Source organism: Solea senegalensis, linkage group LG16, assembly GCF_019176455.1.
Source record: "Solea senegalensis isolate Sse05_10M linkage group LG16, IFAPA_SoseM_1, whole genome shotgun sequence".
Classification (NCBI taxonomy): Eukaryota; Metazoa; Chordata; class Actinopteri; order Pleuronectiformes; family Soleidae; genus Solea; species Solea senegalensis.
This window is the reverse complement of record NC_058036.1, coordinates 5,712,292-5,731,009: the sequence shown is the minus strand read 5'-3', so window position 1 is coordinate 5,731,009 and position 18,718 is coordinate 5,712,292. Positions and strand designations below refer to the sequence as shown.

Sequence of the window (18,718 nt, the reverse complement as noted above, 5' to 3'; positions counted from 1 at the left end):
AGACCTTTGTTCCTGAGCCGTGTCAGCCGGTGCCACACCACAAAGCCATTATCTGACAACCTGACATTTTAAAGGCCACTTCCTCTCATCACACTCACGTGCAAATGGCAGCAGAACAGCTGTGAAATAAGAAATATGAATTCAACAGGTCAACTGACCAGCCAGCTCTTTATGTGTCCATGTAAATTCAAAAAAAAAAAACAGAGTGAAGAAGGCAGCATGGTCACATGGTATCTAAAAACATGATATTTATCACTGGTGCTTATTAATAAAAGAAAAAAGCTCCATGGGGAGTAAAAGGGTGGGAAGGTGTTGCTGCATCTGTTTACACGTCGCTGGAAGCGTCATCGTACACACCAAGCAATAAATAAAGACACACGAGGTCGAAGAGACGCTGATTTAGAAATTCAACATGTTTCATCTTCAGATTTTTGCGGGTTGAGGGGAAACGTGCGCGCGTGTCTCTGCAATCAGGCGCCTCTGTGTGTTGACTGCAGCATTCACAAACAAACAAACAATCAGTAGCTGCTCGCTCACTCGCCTTCCTCTTCCTCTTCCTCCTTCTCCTCCTCCTGATCTGCAACTTGATGGAAACGATTGCGCCACAAATAGCGCCAACACACCGCTCCCGGTGCTCGCGAGCGTCAATAAAGTGGATTGATAAGAATAAGTCAAAGGCTCGTCACTCACCTCGGACAGCTCACTCCTGATCCCTGATCGGTGGCGTCTGCTGCTGCTGCTGCTGAAGATGATGATGATGAAGATACTGCTGGGTTGGGTTTTTTTTATCCAACACCAAACAAGAGAAACTCCCACCTCAGTCAGGGACCGTCTGGCAATGACACACCTGCTCAGAAGCGTCAAGTGCTTTGATTTTTTTTTATTATTATTGTTAGGGGGGAGGGGGGAGGGAGGCATCCAGGATAATATTAAAAAAAAAATATATATATATACATATTAGTATGTTGAAACCAAATTTAAAAAAGAAGAAAAACAAAACAAAATATTAATCAATCATTCTTATTATTGTATCCGGCCATAGCAGCGACACAATAAACCCAGAGCACAAATATGACAGTGTTCACATGTGGGAGGTAAAATGACTGAGGATGCAGCGCCACCTACAGGAAACATGTTTACCTTGCATCTTCTATTCCTGTTTGTCGTTTTCTTCATTTCATATCACTGCATATTACAGTTTCTCCTCCTCCCACTAGCTACATGTCCTTTTTGACGGGCAACACATGGCTAATAATGATAATAATTATTATTATAATATATGATTGAGGGGCCCTGTTATCATATAATTTCACCTTTTTTTGGCTGAAGGGCCCCTTTCAGATTTAAGGGGTGAGTAACATAAACCATGGTGTTAACGCGGCCCCTATTAAGATATATCACAAAATATAACACGTTTTTTTTTGGCTTCAGGGCCCCATAAAAATATCGAAATAAATAACGTAGTAGCGAAAATGCCTGTTCAGTGATCCACCCGTGCACACATGTACTGTATACACAAATGTGTGTGTGTATGTGTGTGTACATGCAGTATATATACGTACACACACACACATATCTAGTGCTTAACTGATGTATTAGACTTTCACAAAAACAAGAAAATATTTTAGAAATCTTGTTTAAAACTTGAAAATGGTATTGTTATTTATGTGTCAAATAACAAACTGAATTTACCTTTGTATAACCCTGTTGATTTGAGTCTAGAAATTAAAAGATTAAAACGACCACTATTCAAACCATTATTTTTGTTCTGTTCAGGAATGCAAGAAAATAACTATATTTTAACAAAATACTTTTTTTTTTTTGCTTATTTCTTTTGGAAAACAGTGAATGTGAAAATTCATGAACAATACTAATTATATTTTAGCATTAAAAATATCATTTCAGTTAAAGAGTTAATTAACCATTACAGAAACATAACAATCATTTTAATAATATGCAATAATAAAGCAATATGTGGCTTTGGGTGGTTGTCAAATAAAAAAAGACGCATCCAGACCAACAGGCGGCGCTAGACAAAGGAGAGGACAGCCGTTAAATGATGTGAGGACGTCAGTGAGAGGAGAAACAACGTTTATCTTTCTCGGTGCATTTGAATGAAGGTGCTGCTGAGCTCTGAGCCGAGGCTCCGTGGTGCTGAAAGGACAGCTCCTCTTCTCTCTGGACCGCGCAGGTACGACGCAGCCCGATCGATCACAAACATGCGCTCTTTAGATAATCGTGGTTTTAATTATGTCGTCATGGAGATAGAATGATTGACGGCATCTAATTTCGCCCGAGATGGGGAAAAAAAAAACAGTGGAGAGGAAATGTATTGTGCGTCTTCATGGTGTTTTCATGCGGACGCTACAATTTGTGGTTCCATGTTTTGATGTTTACTACTTGATAATGATTTAAACGCCTATTGCTCTGCATAAATAAAGTTATTATTGTGATGGAGACTTCACTAGTTTGGTCTGTGGACCCACAAAGACTGAGATATTTTTAGAATGCTCTGAGTCCCCTGGAGAATCTCCAGACCCACATTTGCCAGAAGAAGTTAGTTTTCCTGAGCGCAGTCATATTTAGGAGGGTTAATTAGCAGAAATAGAATCTACTACCCACGCGTTGGTTTGTATATGTGAAACATCACTTTGGGACTGTTGTTTGTTGCATTTTACGCACTTAATTTTGTCAAGATTGTGTATTTTTATTTGATCCTGTTATACAGTAAGGCTAAAATACACCGTGTACAAACAAGTGTTACACTCATACCATTAAGGGCAAAAAATGTCCCATTGAAACCCATTCAAACTGCAAGTTTTTGAACTTGCACTTCCATTAAAGCATAATACAAACATTTTATATATCTGGGTATCAATCATTTTTACTACTCTCCACCAGATGCTGTCATTTTGGCTATATTCGGCATCTGGAGAAAAAACATGCTATTCCCACTAGATGGCACTGTCACAACTGTTGCTGGTTTTTCATGTAAAAGAGCCCATTTTGTTTTAGACCCAGCCTTAAATATTTTGTCTTGGTCGCCTTAGAATAATATAGGCACTAAAGGCGGCCATCTTGCGCCACCAAGTTTAGCTTTTTTTTTGAAGAACAAATTTATCAAACAAACAACAAACGTCATCCTTTCTGTGTTTTGAGGGCCACCGTAGTTCCGACATGCCCTGGAAAGGGAGGTAAGTGTGAGGGAAGTCTTATGATTAGTAGTGGTTCACATGTATAAATATTTTTTTCCATGGATATCCTTTCAGCGTGATTCTTCGCGAAAGTTGTAAAATTTCGAATCCAGCGAAGGCTACTCATATCTGTGCGTTCGCTTTGTATGTAAATTCATGTTGGGTCCTATGTGAACACAGGTAACCTGGTTTCTTGCTTACAGATTCTTCTTCACTATCACGCAGACATGTTCACCAGGATGTTAAAACTGCGGCTCCTCAACGCTGTAGCACCTGCCTACTTCTTCACAGCTACTGCGGTCACCTTCATCTTACACTTCTGCTTCTTCATCCCAACGTTGTTCCCAAACCCTGACACGTCACCGGGGGGTTCGAAGACTCTTCACACGGTGTTTTTTCTGTTCTTGATGTTCAATGCGCTGGGGAATTACATAATGACTATCAAATATCCTGCTGAAAGTGCCAATGAGACAGGGGTGCCAGTGTGCTCCCCGCACTGCTCAGACATGGTGGACGCTCACTACCTCCTAAACGGTCGTCACTTCTGCAAGTTGTGTAAGAAAGTCATTCTCAAGCGGGACCACCACTGCTTTTTCACGGGGAACTGCATCGGCAACAAAAACATGCGCTACTTCATCATGTTCTGCATCTACACGTCGTGCACGTGTTTGTACTCTTTGGTTCTTGGCGTGGCCTTCCTCACAGTGGAGTACTCCCTCTCCTTTGAGAACCCACTCACCTTCCTGACTCTTCTCCCCTTCTCCACAGGCTACTTCTTCATGGGTGAGTTGTAATCACTTTCAAACTGTGGGTAGACGGTTTGTGCTATAGGAAATATGTGTTTGTTATGGTAATTTCACTCATGCTGTTGCAGGAAGCCGGAGAAATGCAAACAAATACAACTACAGCATTTTTTCTAAATAAAACTTCAACTTAAAATTGTTAATACAATATTTTAACATGCAGTAAAGTGCAAAGAACTGCCAGATATTGGAAGTTATTCTGGAAAAATGGGCAACAGCACTTACTCATGGGACATTTTCTGGCCCTTTTATGGTTAAAATTAGCAAAACAAAAGGTCCAGATGGACATTTTGGAAGCTGAAGGGTTAAAGTGATCAAAACATTTACTGCAATTCAGAGAGCCCATTTTCTGGCACAGAAACTTTTCTCATTTACCCGGGAGTTTTGAAAAACCATGACAAATCTACTGAAATTAAATTCAATTAAAAACTTTCCCCCGAAAGAAGTACCTAGTCGCCACAGGGGACTTTTCAGATTACCAGGAACTCTAGAGGGTGTGCTGAAGTACGCTGAGCAATTTAGTGACTTTGTCGCTATATTTAGTGAGTGTTCAGACCCCTCAAGTGACCTTTTTTTCCAAAGGAGTGACTTTGCACACCGGACGGAAGAAAAGTGCAAACAATTCGGACGTGAATTATAACGTTGCAACAGCAGCTCAGAGTGAATGCCGGTGAAACCTATTTTGAGTCGCACACGCCATCCCACCCCCAATTGATGCCGCGTTAAATGTTCGGATTGTACGTCATCCACGACATTTGTTCTGACTGGTTAGCTGTGAATTCATCGGGAAACGAGCCGCGGTCAGCGAAATTACACGGCCGAATACTGTGAATGCTGTGTTGATTGTAAAAATACTTCAAACGTACGAATAATTTTATGCCTATTGGTGCTTTTCCACTATACAGTTCCAGCTCGGCTGGACTCGGTTTGGTATCGGTTTCCATTAGTATAGTACCCCCCTCAACGTGGGTGGAGTCATCATAGCACAAGTTGTGCTGCAACAGCGTCATGGAAAAGCAGCACTAATGTAATAAATGTATTACATACCGCCCCTTTAAAGACATATGACTCATTTCTACTCACAGGAACAATCTCAGGCTTGCAGCTGTTTGTCGTGCTGATGCTGTACGTGTGGCTGGGCATCGGCCTGGTCTGTGCAGGGTTCTGCTGCCAGCAGGTCCTGCTGGTGGCCCGGGGACAGACCTGGTGTCAGATGCAGAGAGGGCAGCTCGTGGACAATCACAGCCCCTGGCGAAACAACCTCATGGACGTCTTTGGCACGCGCTGGATCCTCGGCCTCATCCTGCCCGTACAGACTGTGGAGACGTGCACGGATGAGATGGACGCACAGAAACAAGATTGAGTGGAAAAAACACAACATCATATCCACATTCTCCCAAATGCTTCCCATAAGGTTATCATTTTAAAATGGATGCTTTATGACTTTGCAATATTTAGCTTTTAGTATATACATTCCTTTAATGATAGGAGCCATATAATGATGTGAAAATGCATAGTATATATAGGTGTATCTTTTACGTAGGTTCTTATAAAGCAGTATTAAGAAATGTTTTTGGTTTTTTTGACGTAAACAGTTGCTTACATGAAATTATGAAGATGTTTAAGTTTGTATTATGCCACTGGTCTGTTGTGAGATAATCAGTCAAAATGTGTTGAGGTTCTTATGACAATGAATCACTTAACGTTAAGGGCTAGCACACAGAAAAACACTATTTGTTACATAAAGCTTGAACCTGGTGTTTTCTACTCACGGGAACGTGACTCACAGTCTGATGAAGCTACAGTGATGTGTTCCATTGTAAGAACAGATAGGGGGGAAAGTGAAACTGATTACCATAGTAATATCCGGGGTATTATTCACAACGTGCCATAAAATCCTATCGTACATGACCCCAAAGATGAGTTCACTACTGTATACTGCTAATGATGCCGTCTGTTGTATAACAATAATAAGGACTTTTCTAGGGCTGCTAATCCATTTTAATAACCAACTGTTTTGGGCGTTTTTTTTCTTTTTAAACAATTAATACAAGCTCTTAAATGACGCTTCTATATTTACTATGTCTATTAGTGCCAATGTCATGATAAAACATCATCATTTCAAGGTTTGAGAAACACATCGACATTTTCTTTAACATTTTCTGGACCAAACAACTAATCAATTCATTAGGAAGATAATAATCGATTACGAACATAATCATTAGTTGCAGCCCTAGACTTTCCACTGTTATACTGTGTTTTGGATTTCATTAAGTACACTTTCTAGAGCTATTTTGTCTACTATTACACCAATAAAGGTATTTAAATGTAAAAAAAAAGTGTTCTTCTTCTGTTGGATTTTCAGTCTGAGCTGGGAAAGTGCAATAAAAAAAGTATGAGGAGAGGATTTTATTGAATGAAACTTCATTATTAGTAAAAGTGTCTTTTGTTTAACAAAAATTGCAGAAAGCATGTTTCGCAATAACACACAAAATAAGCAACGTGAAGGAATTTTCCCCCTTAAAACAAAAAATGATTATCTCTTTAAAGTTACAACAGTAGTTCTTTAAATAAATAATACAGTATAAACCTGCACTTTCTCAACCATTTATGACAATATCTCTCTTAATAATTATCTTTGAGATGTAAAAGAAAAGAGTCAAATTCAAATAATAATCTTAATTCATTGGAGACCTTTAAGTAAAGTCAACTTTCTTTCCACAAGTCTGTCACAAAGCATGGATATGGACAAACAAGACATTTTTAAAAAAACGGCACACGCATCTACTTAAACATTTATATTCACATTACTTCATCAACCCACGATGCTCAATAAACGGGCCAACATTAGTCAGTAATCTTTCAGCTAAAGTGCAAGAGTTTAGGAGATTTAACGATTAATATTCAGCCGTTCTGTCCTTTAGTCTTTGTGCCTCACTTTAATACGACATCATACGTTGCTCGACGCGACAAAAACGTGAATTACATTGGCAGCGACATAAGCGAAATCAAAGACAATAATAAGGCGACAACACCTCACGACAAGGGAGTTCAGTCCCGGCAAACTTCTACATTCCCACATCTTTCAAAACGTGCCTTAAAAAAGAGAGGCTTGAAATAAAAAGTGGTATTATTTTCTCAATTTTATTTATGAGTAGTGCCAAGTAAGTTAGCTTTTAGTGCACTTTTTAAAATGTGATTTACATACCATAATTCGAGAAATAAAGATGTGTTGACCTCTCTGGGGTGGGGGGGCTCAGCTGGGGCAGGAGGTGAAGTGATATCAACAAGATGCTAGATATGCTTTGGCTTCCCTCTACACACACACACACACAGCGCTGGCTCTGAAACCAAACACACAGGTTGTTAAGTGTTGGTTACCCTGCTGGGCCTCAGTGTTATTGTTGCTTTTATTCCCAGACAATGTGACTGAAAGCCCCTAAGAGGAAGGCTCTGACTGCTGTTTGTGATTATGAATCTTTGGATAAAGGTTCTTTATCAGCACCGCCTGGAGCTTCCCTCTCAATCTGAACGGTGCTTTGTTGGCTGAATTAAAAAAGAACCACGAAAACATGGTACCACTCTTATAATGTAATCTCACAAAACGTTTTTTTTGGGGAAAACTAAATAAATAAATAATCACAATTTCAGTCAAGATCAACTATATTGTCTCTACAGATAAGAGAGTCAGGGCATGTGTGAGGAATTAACAACCACGTGCCCTCATGTGTGGTTCTCAAACTGTGGCACGTGAGCTTCCTCTGGCGGCACTCGGAGAAAAAGTGTGTCGAAAAAATTTAAGAAATAATAAAATAATAATAATAATTAGAGTCACCTTATCTCTCGCAGAGCAGAGCAAATGATCTTACTGGGATTAAATCTGCCTCCTGTGACTTAAAACAGCTCAGTATCTTCTCAGGTGGTATAAAAAAGTGTGAGAACCACTGCTCTAAAGACGTGCACCTATGTAGTTAGGAGTTCCATATAAAAAATTCCTTTTGCTTCTCGGAAACCAGAGAAAATATCATAAACAAAAGTTTGAAATGTAATAATGCTACCTTGGTATAATAATGGATGCACTGCAGCTTGATATTTTGAGCTTAAACCAGCAGCTCTGAAGGGTTTGTTCCAAAGATGACGACCGTACAACCTCCTGACAAAAGCATTAAAGCATTAGGTTCAGTTCAGTTTATGTTGGTTTCGTGATAATGTTTGATGCTGCATTGCTTACTGGATTAGGGCCGACCAAAAAAAAGCTTTTCTTCATGTTTTCTTTCATCTCATTAAGTAAAATCATTTTCTTTTGTTCCCCAGATTTGAAATCACTGGTCACGTGCACAAAATTCACTAAATTATGCCAGGATTATCTGAGCTTTGGTTCCCAAATGCTCCTTGTCTGAGCTCTGCAGAGAGTGCTGAAGTTTAGTCCAGAGCTGCGGGTCCTTGCTGCTCAGAGCCTCCAGCAGCAGGGCAGTCTGTTCTCGAAGCTGCTGCAGCTGGCACTGAGTACGCCTGTTCTCCTTCATTAGCTGCTTTGTGCGCATGGTGATCCCCAGCAAGCCTGACTTGTTGAGAATATTGTAGGTGTTACTGAAGCGCTTCCGTTTGTTGCTGTCCATGGAGAGGTCCTGCTGGCATTCGTCAGCATGGTTCCTGTCACTGCCCACCTCTGGCTTGAATTCATCTGTACAGGAGAGCAGAGCGCTGGTGTCTGCCAGCAGGTAGAGCGACTTTTCACTGAGCTGCTCCTGATTATCATCAGTCTGTGTGTGGTCGTGTCCCGCTTCAAAAGTGGGGATGGCGTTGGCCTGCGGGCCGGGGGAGCTGTAGGGCCTGTGGCTGTGGTGGTGCTTTCTCTGTTGCTGGTCATGACCTGAAGTTGAACACCCCTTCATCCTGGAGGATCCCACCCTTTTAGAGGGCAGGTCTGCAGGCTGAGGGGCAATTCTAGGGTATGATTTGGGAGTTGGCATGTGGCCTTTCAACGGTCCGACGTTTTCAGCGCACGTCTTTGGAGAGTTGCTGCTGCCATTCGATACCATGGGTTGGAGAAGAACCACCTGTGATTGAGGCATGAGTTCCAAGGGTGAAGGAAAGCCCCACTGTTTTTCTGCTGGAGCCATCAGGGGCTGCTAGAGAAGGAATATACTTTAGTTTTGTGCTTTTACACAACACAGGACTTATAATAAAGTACTCTTTAAATACAAGAATCATGGACAAATTTCCCTGAATGCCGAAACTTTATATACATTCTCTTTTATCATAATAATTAAAAATACAGTTGCATTGATAATATAGCTCTAGATTTAAGGAATTAAAAAAAAAATTAAGCAGGTAAATCTGCTGTTTAAAGTTGTAAACAGCGACAAAAACAAACAAACATAGAAAGTGTGCAAGTACTACCTATTGTGTGTCATTTTCTAATTGTGAATAAATTACTCTAAATTATGTCAGAAATTCCAAAAAAATATTAAATTAAAGACAATTAAATATTACCTTAGCTTGTCAACTGTCACAAACAGTTGGCAGGCTACGGTGAGAAAGTAATAATCATTAACACCCTTCTTTCTTCTGCAACAACTAAACAAGCCCCATGTTATCAAAACTCTTCCAAGCATAAAGACATTAACAGTGCTAAACACAGGCAAACAATCCGCATTGTATTTTACCTGATTTGGGACAAAGTGGTTCATTATGATCATTGGAGATAGTCCCGCATATGAGCCTCCCATCACAGCCAATTGAGAACCAGTAGGGTCCTGGCTGAATACGGACCGCGTCCCTCCAGCTCCTTCAGATTCAGTCAGATCGACTGTGCTGAGGTACTCAGAGCTAGCGTCTGAGGAGGGGGAAGACAAGCATATGGGTCATGACATGTGCAAAGGGAAAAGATTGACCTTACTATTGTGAACAGTAACTGAGGCCGGACAAAAATATGATGAAATCAGTGGTGGATGGAGATAAGCCTCCTTAGTGTATCTTGAAAATGACACCACAAACCTGGTGAGGAGGATTAAACTAAATACAGGCCAACCTTCCTAGCGAAAATAAAAGGTAATCAGGGAAAAACTGGCCCATTGGAGAATAACCTACATAGAAAAGTTGACCTAGATCCCCAATTTGATTAGAGCTCTCTAGACTTTTTCTCATTTTCTCGATGAGGGAATTGCCAACTATACAGTACACACTCACACCACTAGCAATGTAACTGAAACAAACCTGAGAAGCCCGAATCTCTCTCCAGGTCAAGCTTTGATGTCCCGAGATGCATCGCCCTGGTGAACGCTGGTGTCCTGTGTCTGTCAGGTCTACTAGAACTACTCATGTTGGTCTCTTCTGGAAGAAAAGAATCAGTGTTCAAAGTTCACCAAGGCTTCAGTGGAGTTCAGTTTGCTTTTACCTTGAGCTTTACGTACAAATTGTTGTGTTTGTTCAAATCTGGCACAATTTCAACTGTTAGGACGCATTAGTGATGGGGGAAATTTGAATCTTGGCATATCGTAATTTTATACTATTTTAAATACCGTTCCTCCCCCATAATCGGGTTATTTCGACAAGCTCGATGAACACAAACAGCTAGAAGTACAAGTTCCCAGTTGACCTAAAAGGTATTGGAAGTTCTGTTTATCAGTGTTATCTGTAATCCAGAAATTTGAAAATACATGTTCCAGTTTCATTTGAAGCATGTTAAGTCTCAAATTTGTACTGCATGCCCTGTTTGAGAGGCTCAATTCATTTGTGCCAAGCATTTTATTTTATTTTAATACAGTACAGGCATTTTGTTCACATCTGTGACTTTTTAAGCTTGTCGTGTGTCCTCTGACTAAATGGTTGTAATTGTGTGTCCTCTGACTAAATGGTTGCTTTTTTAAAGCACTACTAAAACTTGCAACAGAGAGGCGCCAGAGAAAATAACTCGTGTGTGTATAAATAAACGACAGAAACAACACAAACAGGCTGTCAGAACTCTGCAGTTTGTATGCTAGCGGTTGTTGTGGACGTCGTCCCTCTTTGAACAACTACCCAACCTTAAGTAACAGCAAATAAACTGCGATAAGTAACATACTCTTACTTCGTGAAATGCAACATCAAATACATTAACATTAGCTACTCCAGCAGTTAGCACAGTTGGCTAGGTTAACGCTAACTAGCAACTAGCTCACCACTGTACTATCGATATCATATTCGACTAACTATATTTCTATATATACACATTACATGTATATATTACGATACTTACTTATATCCCGTTTGCTTGAAAACATAAATCACTCTAAACCGTTGTCCAAGATAACAGTTTTCCACTTGATACACCCCTATCGTCTTTTCTATTTAGCTAATGTTAGCTACGCCCTGTTTACGTCTTGTTCTAAAAAGAAACCCGTCCCTCATCGTAGACTTGCAGGCAACTGCTGTTTGCCCATCAGCAGTTGTCATCATAAGTTCGTTTCAGCGCAGTTCTTCAGTTTGCACTTAATCGAGTGTCTTTAAATTCTTCACCCGCAGCATATTATGTCATTGCAGTAATTATTTTGGGAAACATCCGCTCCTGCTCTGTTGTCTGTCTCTTGGTGGCGCCTTTCAGGCAACACCGAGGACTTAGTCTCTCCATCGACCTGACCGGCTGCATACTGACGTTGCCGGGGAAACATCAGATTCAGGTGTATTATTGTTCCAGGGAGACGATGAGGCAACATGAGCGTTTGTTTTGTCGTGTGTGCGGCCCCTGTGGGATTGTGTAACTTAAAGTCGGTTACGTGAAGCTCAGGTAAGGATGTAAATCAGTGTTTCCCCTAAATTTTTATATGGTGACCCACTTTTTTAAAGTTGACAAACCCTGTTCACAATATAAATAGTGACATGACATAATACTACTAATAATAATGTCAGCTGGGATTGATAATACAATTATTTAATATTAAATAATAATAACACAATAAATATCAGAAGACAGGTTGACAATGTAACAATTTATTTCTGAAATAAATATTTAAATGACATAAAATGCTAATACAGTAGAAATGTTACTTTTTTTCATAGAGATTTTCTCTGTGTAGTACATGAAAATCATTCATCATCATTTTTACATAACTACTTCAGTCGATCCCTTCTTCAAAAACAGACAGAGTAAGACACCTGAGCTGCGGGCTCATGTGAGTCGAGTGTCACCAGGGTCCACACAAAGAGAAATGCTTTCAATATAATATCAGTGGGGGAAAAAAACAAAAAAGAAAACAGCTGTCATCAATATCAATTTCGAGCGTGTTGTGAAACAGATGTGTCCTTTTTCACGTATACTATTCTGTCAAAAAAAAAAACAAGTAACACAGAGGCTTCATATGTTTAGGAAATGTTGACAGTTTGATATATTTACGTATACGTACTTCTTGCAAACAGTTTTTAATCATTTGTTTTTCGTCTGGCGAGAATTAGGAGTAAAATACTTCTTGTTTGGTCACGCGACACAAGAGAGGAAGAGGAGAAGTACAAAATAAGCAGCTAAGGGACTGTTACTTAGCTATAGGTAAATGCCATATAAGTTGATGACACAGTTGAGTGTAACTTGTCCTATATCCGTATTTGACCTCAAAAATACTATCATATTGAGCAATTTTGAACACTGTTTCCATGAACACTAGAGGGAGACATTACTACATGTACAAGGCAGCTGCACATCAAGTCCAACATTTGCTGTGGTGACAGGTCGAGGAGTCTTGATAACAAATGAACAAAGAATGACAAACTTTCTTTTACTGTTCCAAGTATATTTAGCTGTATCAATAAATATAGATTTTTAAACATAGCCACCTTTAAATACCAAAGAAATCGGCAAATTACAATAACTGATACAGTAATAACTAGTATAAAAGAAAAGGCATCAGTCTGTTTGATTCTACATTGCACTGGCTCCCAGGGAAATCCTTTTGTGTCATGTGTTGAACAGCAGTGTTTCCACATTTCAAAACACACTCCTTTTTTCTTTTCTTTTTTTTTTTGAACCTTGTGGTTACAAACAATCTGCCCATCAGTGGAAGGGCATGTCAGCAAAACAACCCAGCGCTTTGAGTCTCTGGCTGCAGACACAGTATTGATAGATGAGCGGAGGAGACTCGTGATGCCGTCACTGGGCTGGAAATAAATAATGAGCCACACTGCAACAGGGGGTTGGGTCACCACTGCAGTTACCTTCGAGGGATCTGGCACCTAAAGGACACAAGAAAAAAAACAATGCATAGTTTACCCTGGGAACACAGAGCATTTCAGCTGCTTTTTTCCATTACTTTGTTAAAACATACAGCATACACAGAAGCTATAAGAATGTGCAGTATAGTATGTCTTATATCCTTTTTTTCAGCACAACACAGGCAATCACCAACTATATTAACACACCTGAGCAAAAAGTACTTCAAAATTGCTATTTTTATGAACAAAAAGGAAAGAAAAACAGTCTAATTTTGTGACTTCTGCATATTTACTGCTACTTTATATCACTACTAAACACACACGCCCCCAGGATGTCCATATAAGGAGTTGTGTGTCGTTGGAGAGGTATTTGAATGAAAGATTGCGCCATCACCTGTCACATTCTTTGATTTTTTGTCGCTCCTTCCTCTTCCTTCCTCTTCCTCTTTGCCTTTTCCTGCAATGAGAGCAAAACCAACAGTAAACCTCCGTTTCCCCCGAGATGGACACTCATCCTTTTTCTCGGAATCAACGGCAAATTCATGGGTCTTACCGTTCAACCTTCACCACAGGTTTCTTTACTCTGAGGAACAAACATTTCGACAAATTAAAAAAAAATCACAATCATTGTAAACATTTGCCAACAAGAAATGGATATTATAATTAATTATACCTAATTTGTTTTGCCCAACTAGTGACACAACTGTGTTGCTAATGTATTTTCTGGTGAAGGAATATGTAAGCACATAATATTTTATATTGTGTTTTTGTACATATAAATATGCATAAATATTCATGACACAAACTATGTCTTGGTTTCTTACCTACATTCACATGACTGGTGCTCCACAAACGTCATCTCGACATAAGCCTGACCCGGCTCTGATGGCCTGATTTTCAGCAGCTGGAGGACAGAACAAGGTAACGCGATGTCAAAAGCGGGACACTCAGTGACGTGAGGGGCGCAGTCGCTCTGAACCGGGCTTTTGCTCTCTTTTACCTCCATGGTGACATTTGTGGTGCGGGTGGGATGACACTCCAAGTTCTCGTCCCCACAACAACCCGCGCACCTCACCAGCGGCACACAGGAGGGGCTGTAGATGTGCTCCACCTCCGTCGGGTACTCGTGCACCACCTCCACGAGCTTCTCGATGGTCCGGCAGAAGCTGCGACTCCACACTTCTTGAAACATTAGCACTGTGGATGAGAACAGGAGGCTGAGTGTGAGCCTCTACGTCCCAGTTAGCGGATAAATGCATGATATCACAGTGCAGTTGTTGGAGTTTGACTATAGCAGTATCAGTAACTTCATAATTCTACAACGACAGGCCCATACAATCAATGTGCAAAGAAACCCGATATGCCAGTGTGTATCCAGTTTTATCCATTTTTAATTAAATACGCTTACATAACAAAGGGATACCTGAGTAAAAGTACAAGCATCGCACCAGAAAGTGACTGTGGTAGAAGTTGAAGTCACTTTTTTGATACTATTACTTAAGTAAAAGTCTTAAAATGTATGATATTTACTGTAAAAGTAATTGCAATGGTAGCTCAGTGATGGGGCGAGTTGTCCTTGAGTGAGACACTTCATGGAGTAAAGTAGCACATTTTATTTCAGAAATGTAGTGGAGTAAATAAATAAATAAGTAAAGTACAGTAACAAAGTATTCGTACTTTATTAAATTGCAACACTGATGTGCAGTGCGCTTTCCTGTGGGAGTATAGTATGAGTAAGAAAACAATCACTGAAAACACCCTGCTGGATGTGGAGCCCAGCTGCCCCCACGGGCACCCTCTGGGACTGCAGTGACCCCAGGGTTCACCCACTGGAGCCTGACACCACAACAGCTGTTTATAAAAGCAGACGGGCCGCGAGGAGACGGCTGGGGAAGCATCATCGACAGTACATGCACGGTGAGGAGATGAACTGTAATGCCGGTTCACTGGCCAGTCACTGCTTCTTCAAACTGGCTGTGTGTCTGCTCCGTGTCCTCTTTTTTTAGAAGGGAGGATAGACACTCAGGAGTTGAGTAACACCTGCATGTCCTGACATGTTCTCAGGCTGAATTCACAGACACGCTTACTGATTTACCGTCATCAGCGGTGCGTGACAAACAGTAGTGATTAACTGCGTCTGCATCTGACAGCCTCCAGTTTACGTTCTACCGCAGAGCCTGTAAAAAAAAACCCGGCTGTTTCACAAAACTGTGAAACTGAGTGACACTTACCTTCAGTTGTGCTGTTCATACTCGACACGGGGATAGTCTGGAAAACACAAAAATGAGGACAAAATGAATGCTCACTACTACCAAACTACTAGTAAAATAGCAAAACAAACAGCAGATTCGTAAACATATACATATATATATATACTGTATATATGCCTCATATTTGACCGTGTGCCCAAGTGTTTAGATTCAAAAAGCTGTTTCCTGTCGTGTAAGATTCAACACTCTATTTATTTTCCCGTTGATGATTTCCTCCTCTGTCTTGATTTTCTTCCCATCATCCCACGATAAACAGAGTGCATTTCCCATTCGCCTGGGAAAACACGAAACCTCCAGCTGACTCCGTCTCAGGAAGGGAAATCGACATTTTAATAAAAACGTCCTCCAGCCGAAGCGCAGGGGGCAGACGTCAGACGACCCGCTTCCTCAGTGTCGCCACATCACTGGTGTTACATGTCAGTGTTTCCATGACACACTTAGCCCGCAGACACTTTAATACTTTATATGCAAAGACTTTACTCGTGGTGTCAAACTCATTTTAAGTTCCCACTTAAGATCAAATTGTGCTGTATGTGGCCCATACAGCACAATTTGATCTTAAGTGGGCTGGACCAGTAAAATAATAGCATAATAATCAATGAACGACAAGCACTCCAAATGTTTCCCTTTGTTTTACATTGAATTAAGTATCTTTTTACCAAACAACCAGCAATTTTATGCCCAAATTAACCATTTACAAAGGCACAAAACATTTAGCCACAGGTAAAATAGAATATTTCACATTCTGATTAGATTCTAATCGTAATTTCACAAATTCACCCTGGGGGGCCGGAGTGGACCCACTGGTAGGCCGATTCTAAGTTTGACACCCCTGGGTTAAAGGGATACTTACCAGAAAATGTAGAAGTTGAAGTCTTAAAGTATGACTTTTACTCTTACTTAAGTATCAAAAGTAATATTCTTAAGTTTTAGAAGTAAAGAGCAAGGATTGAGCCCCAGTAGCTCAGTGGTAGGGTGAGTTGTCTTTCAAATGGAAGGATTTGTGTCCAATTCCTGGCCCTTATGTGTCCTTGAGCAAGACACTTAACTCCATGTTGAAGCCTGTGAACGCCAAAACTATAGCAGCTCATCAAGACTAGAAAAGCTCTATATAAATACAGACCACTACCGACTCTTCTTCCTCTGATTTTATTTGGTAGATAGTGAGAGGAAATGTAGTGGAGTAACAGTAAAGTAAGTACCCCATCTGTCCATTGCTAAATTGCGTCCACTTCCTGTTATGAATTAGGGTGAGGATAGCATCTGTCCGCACAGCACTACACGCGGCAAAGACGTGATTAAACAGGAATGTCCTGGCAGGTCCTGTGTGTTTGGGACCGATCCGTCAACCCGTCCCTGCAGCAGGGACATGACAGCGTGACAGTCGTCAGGTCAATAGACAGAGATTCCAGTCAGCCACTTTAGGCTGCGTCCTCCCTGTGTGACGGGAACTGATGAGGCATCTCCCTTATTTTCAAAGTGGCAAGTCATCCGGTTGAAATGCATAGCTGTTCTATATCTGATCTATAGAGGGGTATTCACTGAACTGTGTTTAGGACAGGACACATGCATGGGAAAGTACGGTGGCCTGGAAGTGCAAAGCATTATTACAAAAAAAAAAATCACAAAAGCCAAAAAGCATTTGGGAATGTACCAAATGCTGCAAGTGACCCAGAAGTGATCAAGTGAGCGGTCAATTCTTTTTATTTATTTATTCATTATATATAATATTATACATAATTTAACACACAAACGGCCAAGTCAAGGCTTGTGGAATGACATGAAAACATTTATTTTATTTTATTTTCTATAACTGACAAAGTTATGGCAAAAGTTTGCTTTGAGAAGTAGTAAAAAGACAAACTCAGTGGCTCTTATCTTGAAACCCTATTGCGTAAGAATTGTGGCTTCATTTGTTTTGGTATTTGTATTGTTGTTTTTCCCATTTTGTAATAACGGTTTGCACTTCCAGGCCACCGTAGGGAAAGCCACAGTTGTTTAATGTCATTTCCACTTTGTACAGTTGTCTGTAAACCTTCAGGACTTTTAGAATGGACTTTTTTTTTGGCTCTGGCCTCAGTTGCCCTCGACAATGTGGAGCGGTGGGGGAGGATTTTCTAACCTTGACATCTCCCGACACCTCCTGCGAGCGGAGTAAGCGGACCAGAAGAAGCTACCACATCAGAAGAAGCTGCGTGAAGCTCCTCACGTAGTCATTCCTTCCTCTAAGTGCACTTGGGTTATGAACTGTGTGATTAAGGTTCGTCGGGAGGTATTTTAGCACTTGCAAAGATGGAACGCTTTACATTGATATGTGTATAAACTTGTCTAATAGCAGCAGCAGGATAATTGTCTGGGGTATGGACTAAGAGTACCATGAGTCATTTTCATTTACTGTCTTCATTATGTTGGTGTGACTTTAACACAACAACTAACTAACTCACTAAAAACAAGTTTGCAAGGTTTTTAAAGCCTGAATCCACATCTGTGTCTGGATCCCACGTCAGGAAACCTGAGCTCCAAATGCGAAGCAGGTTAGGGCCATGAATTTACGACGTTGACACCAAATATCAGTGTGCCGTGTTGCAGCCTCAGCAGAAATCCACGTTCACATTCTTCATAGTAACAGATTTCAGTTCTTGGCGGACAGGAATGGAACGCAGCCACTGCAGCTCGTCTGGTTCAAAATGCTGCTCATGTCTGAGATGCTCTTCTGCTCACCACAGTAGCAAGAGAGCGGTTATGGCGTTTCCATCCACACACACACACACACACACACACACAGCTGCCAGTCACTCGGTGTTTGTTCTTTCTCTCCCCGCTTTGTTTTTAATATTCCAGAAGATCAGCAGTTTCCAGTTCTCAAACCAACTCAACAATCTTGTCACAGTCGCATTTTGTCCATCATTCTGATGTTCAGTGTTCGTGTAAACCTGGAAGGGAAGGTGCAGTTCAGAAGTTTGGAGCTCATGCGGATCATTTTCAAATCATTTCTAAGTCCTATATTCCATATACATAACATCTATGGCGCTTCTAGCGAGAAACGGTAGCCGCCGTCTGCTTCCTTTGTTTCTAAAGTCTCTACTGCGAAAGTGAGTACGCTGCTGGCTGAGAGTTTGCTCCGTCCTCCGGGGTCACATCAGAGGAGCTGTGTGTCCCTTGGCTCCCGCTGTCAGGCCCCAGAGGCCCCAGGCCTTGTTAGTCTCCACTCCCACACAGCCGAACTGCGTCATCTTTAACCTCCTTGCTTTAAACCCAATCTGTCAGG

The 18,718-nt window shown here is 40.9% G+C and overlaps 4 protein-coding genes across 7 annotated transcripts in view; 1 reads left to right on the top strand and 3 right to left on the bottom strand.

Moving 5' to 3' along the window:
* Positions 1–5,145, bottom strand: part of tmem63c (transmembrane protein 63C) — a 33,176-nt gene extending 28,031 nt beyond the window's left edge. The window contains exons 1-2 of the mRNA XM_044047013.1: positions 5,081–5,145; positions 691–832 (exon numbers count right to left, since the gene is read on the bottom strand). The gene's annotated coding sequence lies outside the window, so the exon portion shown is untranslated. The remainder of the gene's footprint in view (positions 1–690; positions 833–5,080) is intronic.
* Positions 2,078–6,332, top strand: zdhhc22 (zinc finger DHHC-type palmitoyltransferase 22). Its single transcript, XM_044047018.1, has 3 exons — positions 2,078–2,191; positions 3,398–3,977; positions 5,083–6,332. Exons 2-3 carry the CDS (start codon positions 3,422–3,424, stop codon positions 5,358–5,360), a joined length of 834 nt encoding a protein of 277 aa, XP_043902953.1. The 5' UTR covers positions 2,078–2,191; positions 3,398–3,421; the 3' UTR covers positions 5,361–6,332.
* Positions 6,333–6,391: 59 nt separating this feature from the next.
* On the bottom strand, positions 6,392–11,377 carry cipca (CLOCK-interacting pacemaker a). 3 transcript variants are annotated; one of them, XM_044047015.1, is made up of 4 exons: positions 11,238–11,377; positions 10,217–10,333; positions 9,667–9,836; positions 6,392–9,129 (listed from the first exon to the last, which is right to left on the bottom strand). In XM_044047015.1, the coding sequence occupies exons 1-4, from the start codon at positions 11,260–11,262 to the stop codon at positions 8,350–8,352; spliced, it is 1,092 nt and encodes a 363-aa protein (XP_043902950.1). In that variant the 5' UTR covers positions 11,263–11,377; the 3' UTR covers positions 6,392–8,349. The 3 variants fall into 3 exon arrangements, with proteins under 3 accessions (XP_043902950.1, XP_043902951.1, XP_043902952.1); XM_044047016.1 differs by having other exon boundaries at positions 6,392–9,126; XM_044047017.1 differs by having other exon boundaries at positions 10,217–10,330.
* Positions 11,378–12,998: 1,621 nt separating this feature from the next.
* Positions 12,999–18,718, bottom strand: part of pgfb (placental growth factor b) — a 36,635-nt gene continuing 30,915 nt past the window's right edge. For both annotated transcript variants that reach the window (XM_044048082.1, XM_044048081.1), the window contains exons 2-7: positions 15,412–15,448; positions 14,181–14,377; positions 14,005–14,084; positions 13,734–13,763; positions 13,575–13,637; positions 12,999–13,201 (exon numbers count right to left, since the gene is read on the bottom strand). In XM_044048082.1, the coding sequence (XP_043904017.1) occupies positions 13,180–13,201; positions 13,575–13,637; positions 13,734–13,763; positions 14,005–14,084; positions 14,181–14,377; positions 15,412–15,430 (411 nt within the window). In that variant the 5' untranslated portion in view covers positions 15,431–15,448 and the 3' untranslated portion in view covers positions 12,999–13,179. The remainder of the gene's footprint in view (positions 13,202–13,574; positions 13,638–13,733; positions 13,764–14,004; positions 14,085–14,180; positions 14,378–15,411; positions 15,449–18,718) is intronic.

Excerpts from the sequence above, each read along its gene's own strand:
- zdhhc22 (XM_044047018.1), top strand. The coding sequence starts at position 3,422 with ATGTTCACCAGGATGTTAAAACTGCGGCTCCTCAACGCTGTAGCACCT. Across the intron at positions 3,978-5,082 it reads CACAGGCTACTTCTTCATGG|GAACAATCTCAGGCTTGCAG; the intron begins GTGAGTTGTAAT and ends TTCTACTCACAG.
- cipca (XM_044047015.1), bottom strand. The coding sequence starts at position 11,262 with ATGTTTTCAAGCAAACGGGATATAA. Across the intron at positions 10,334-11,237 it reads TTCAAGCAAACGGGATATAA|AAGAGACCAACATGAGTAGT; the intron begins GTAAGTATCGTA and ends CTTTTCTTCCAG. Across the intron at positions 9,837-10,216 it reads GAGAGATTCGGGCTTCTCAG|ACGCTAGCTCTGAGTACCTC; the intron begins GTTTGTTTCAGT and ends CCCCCTCCTCAG.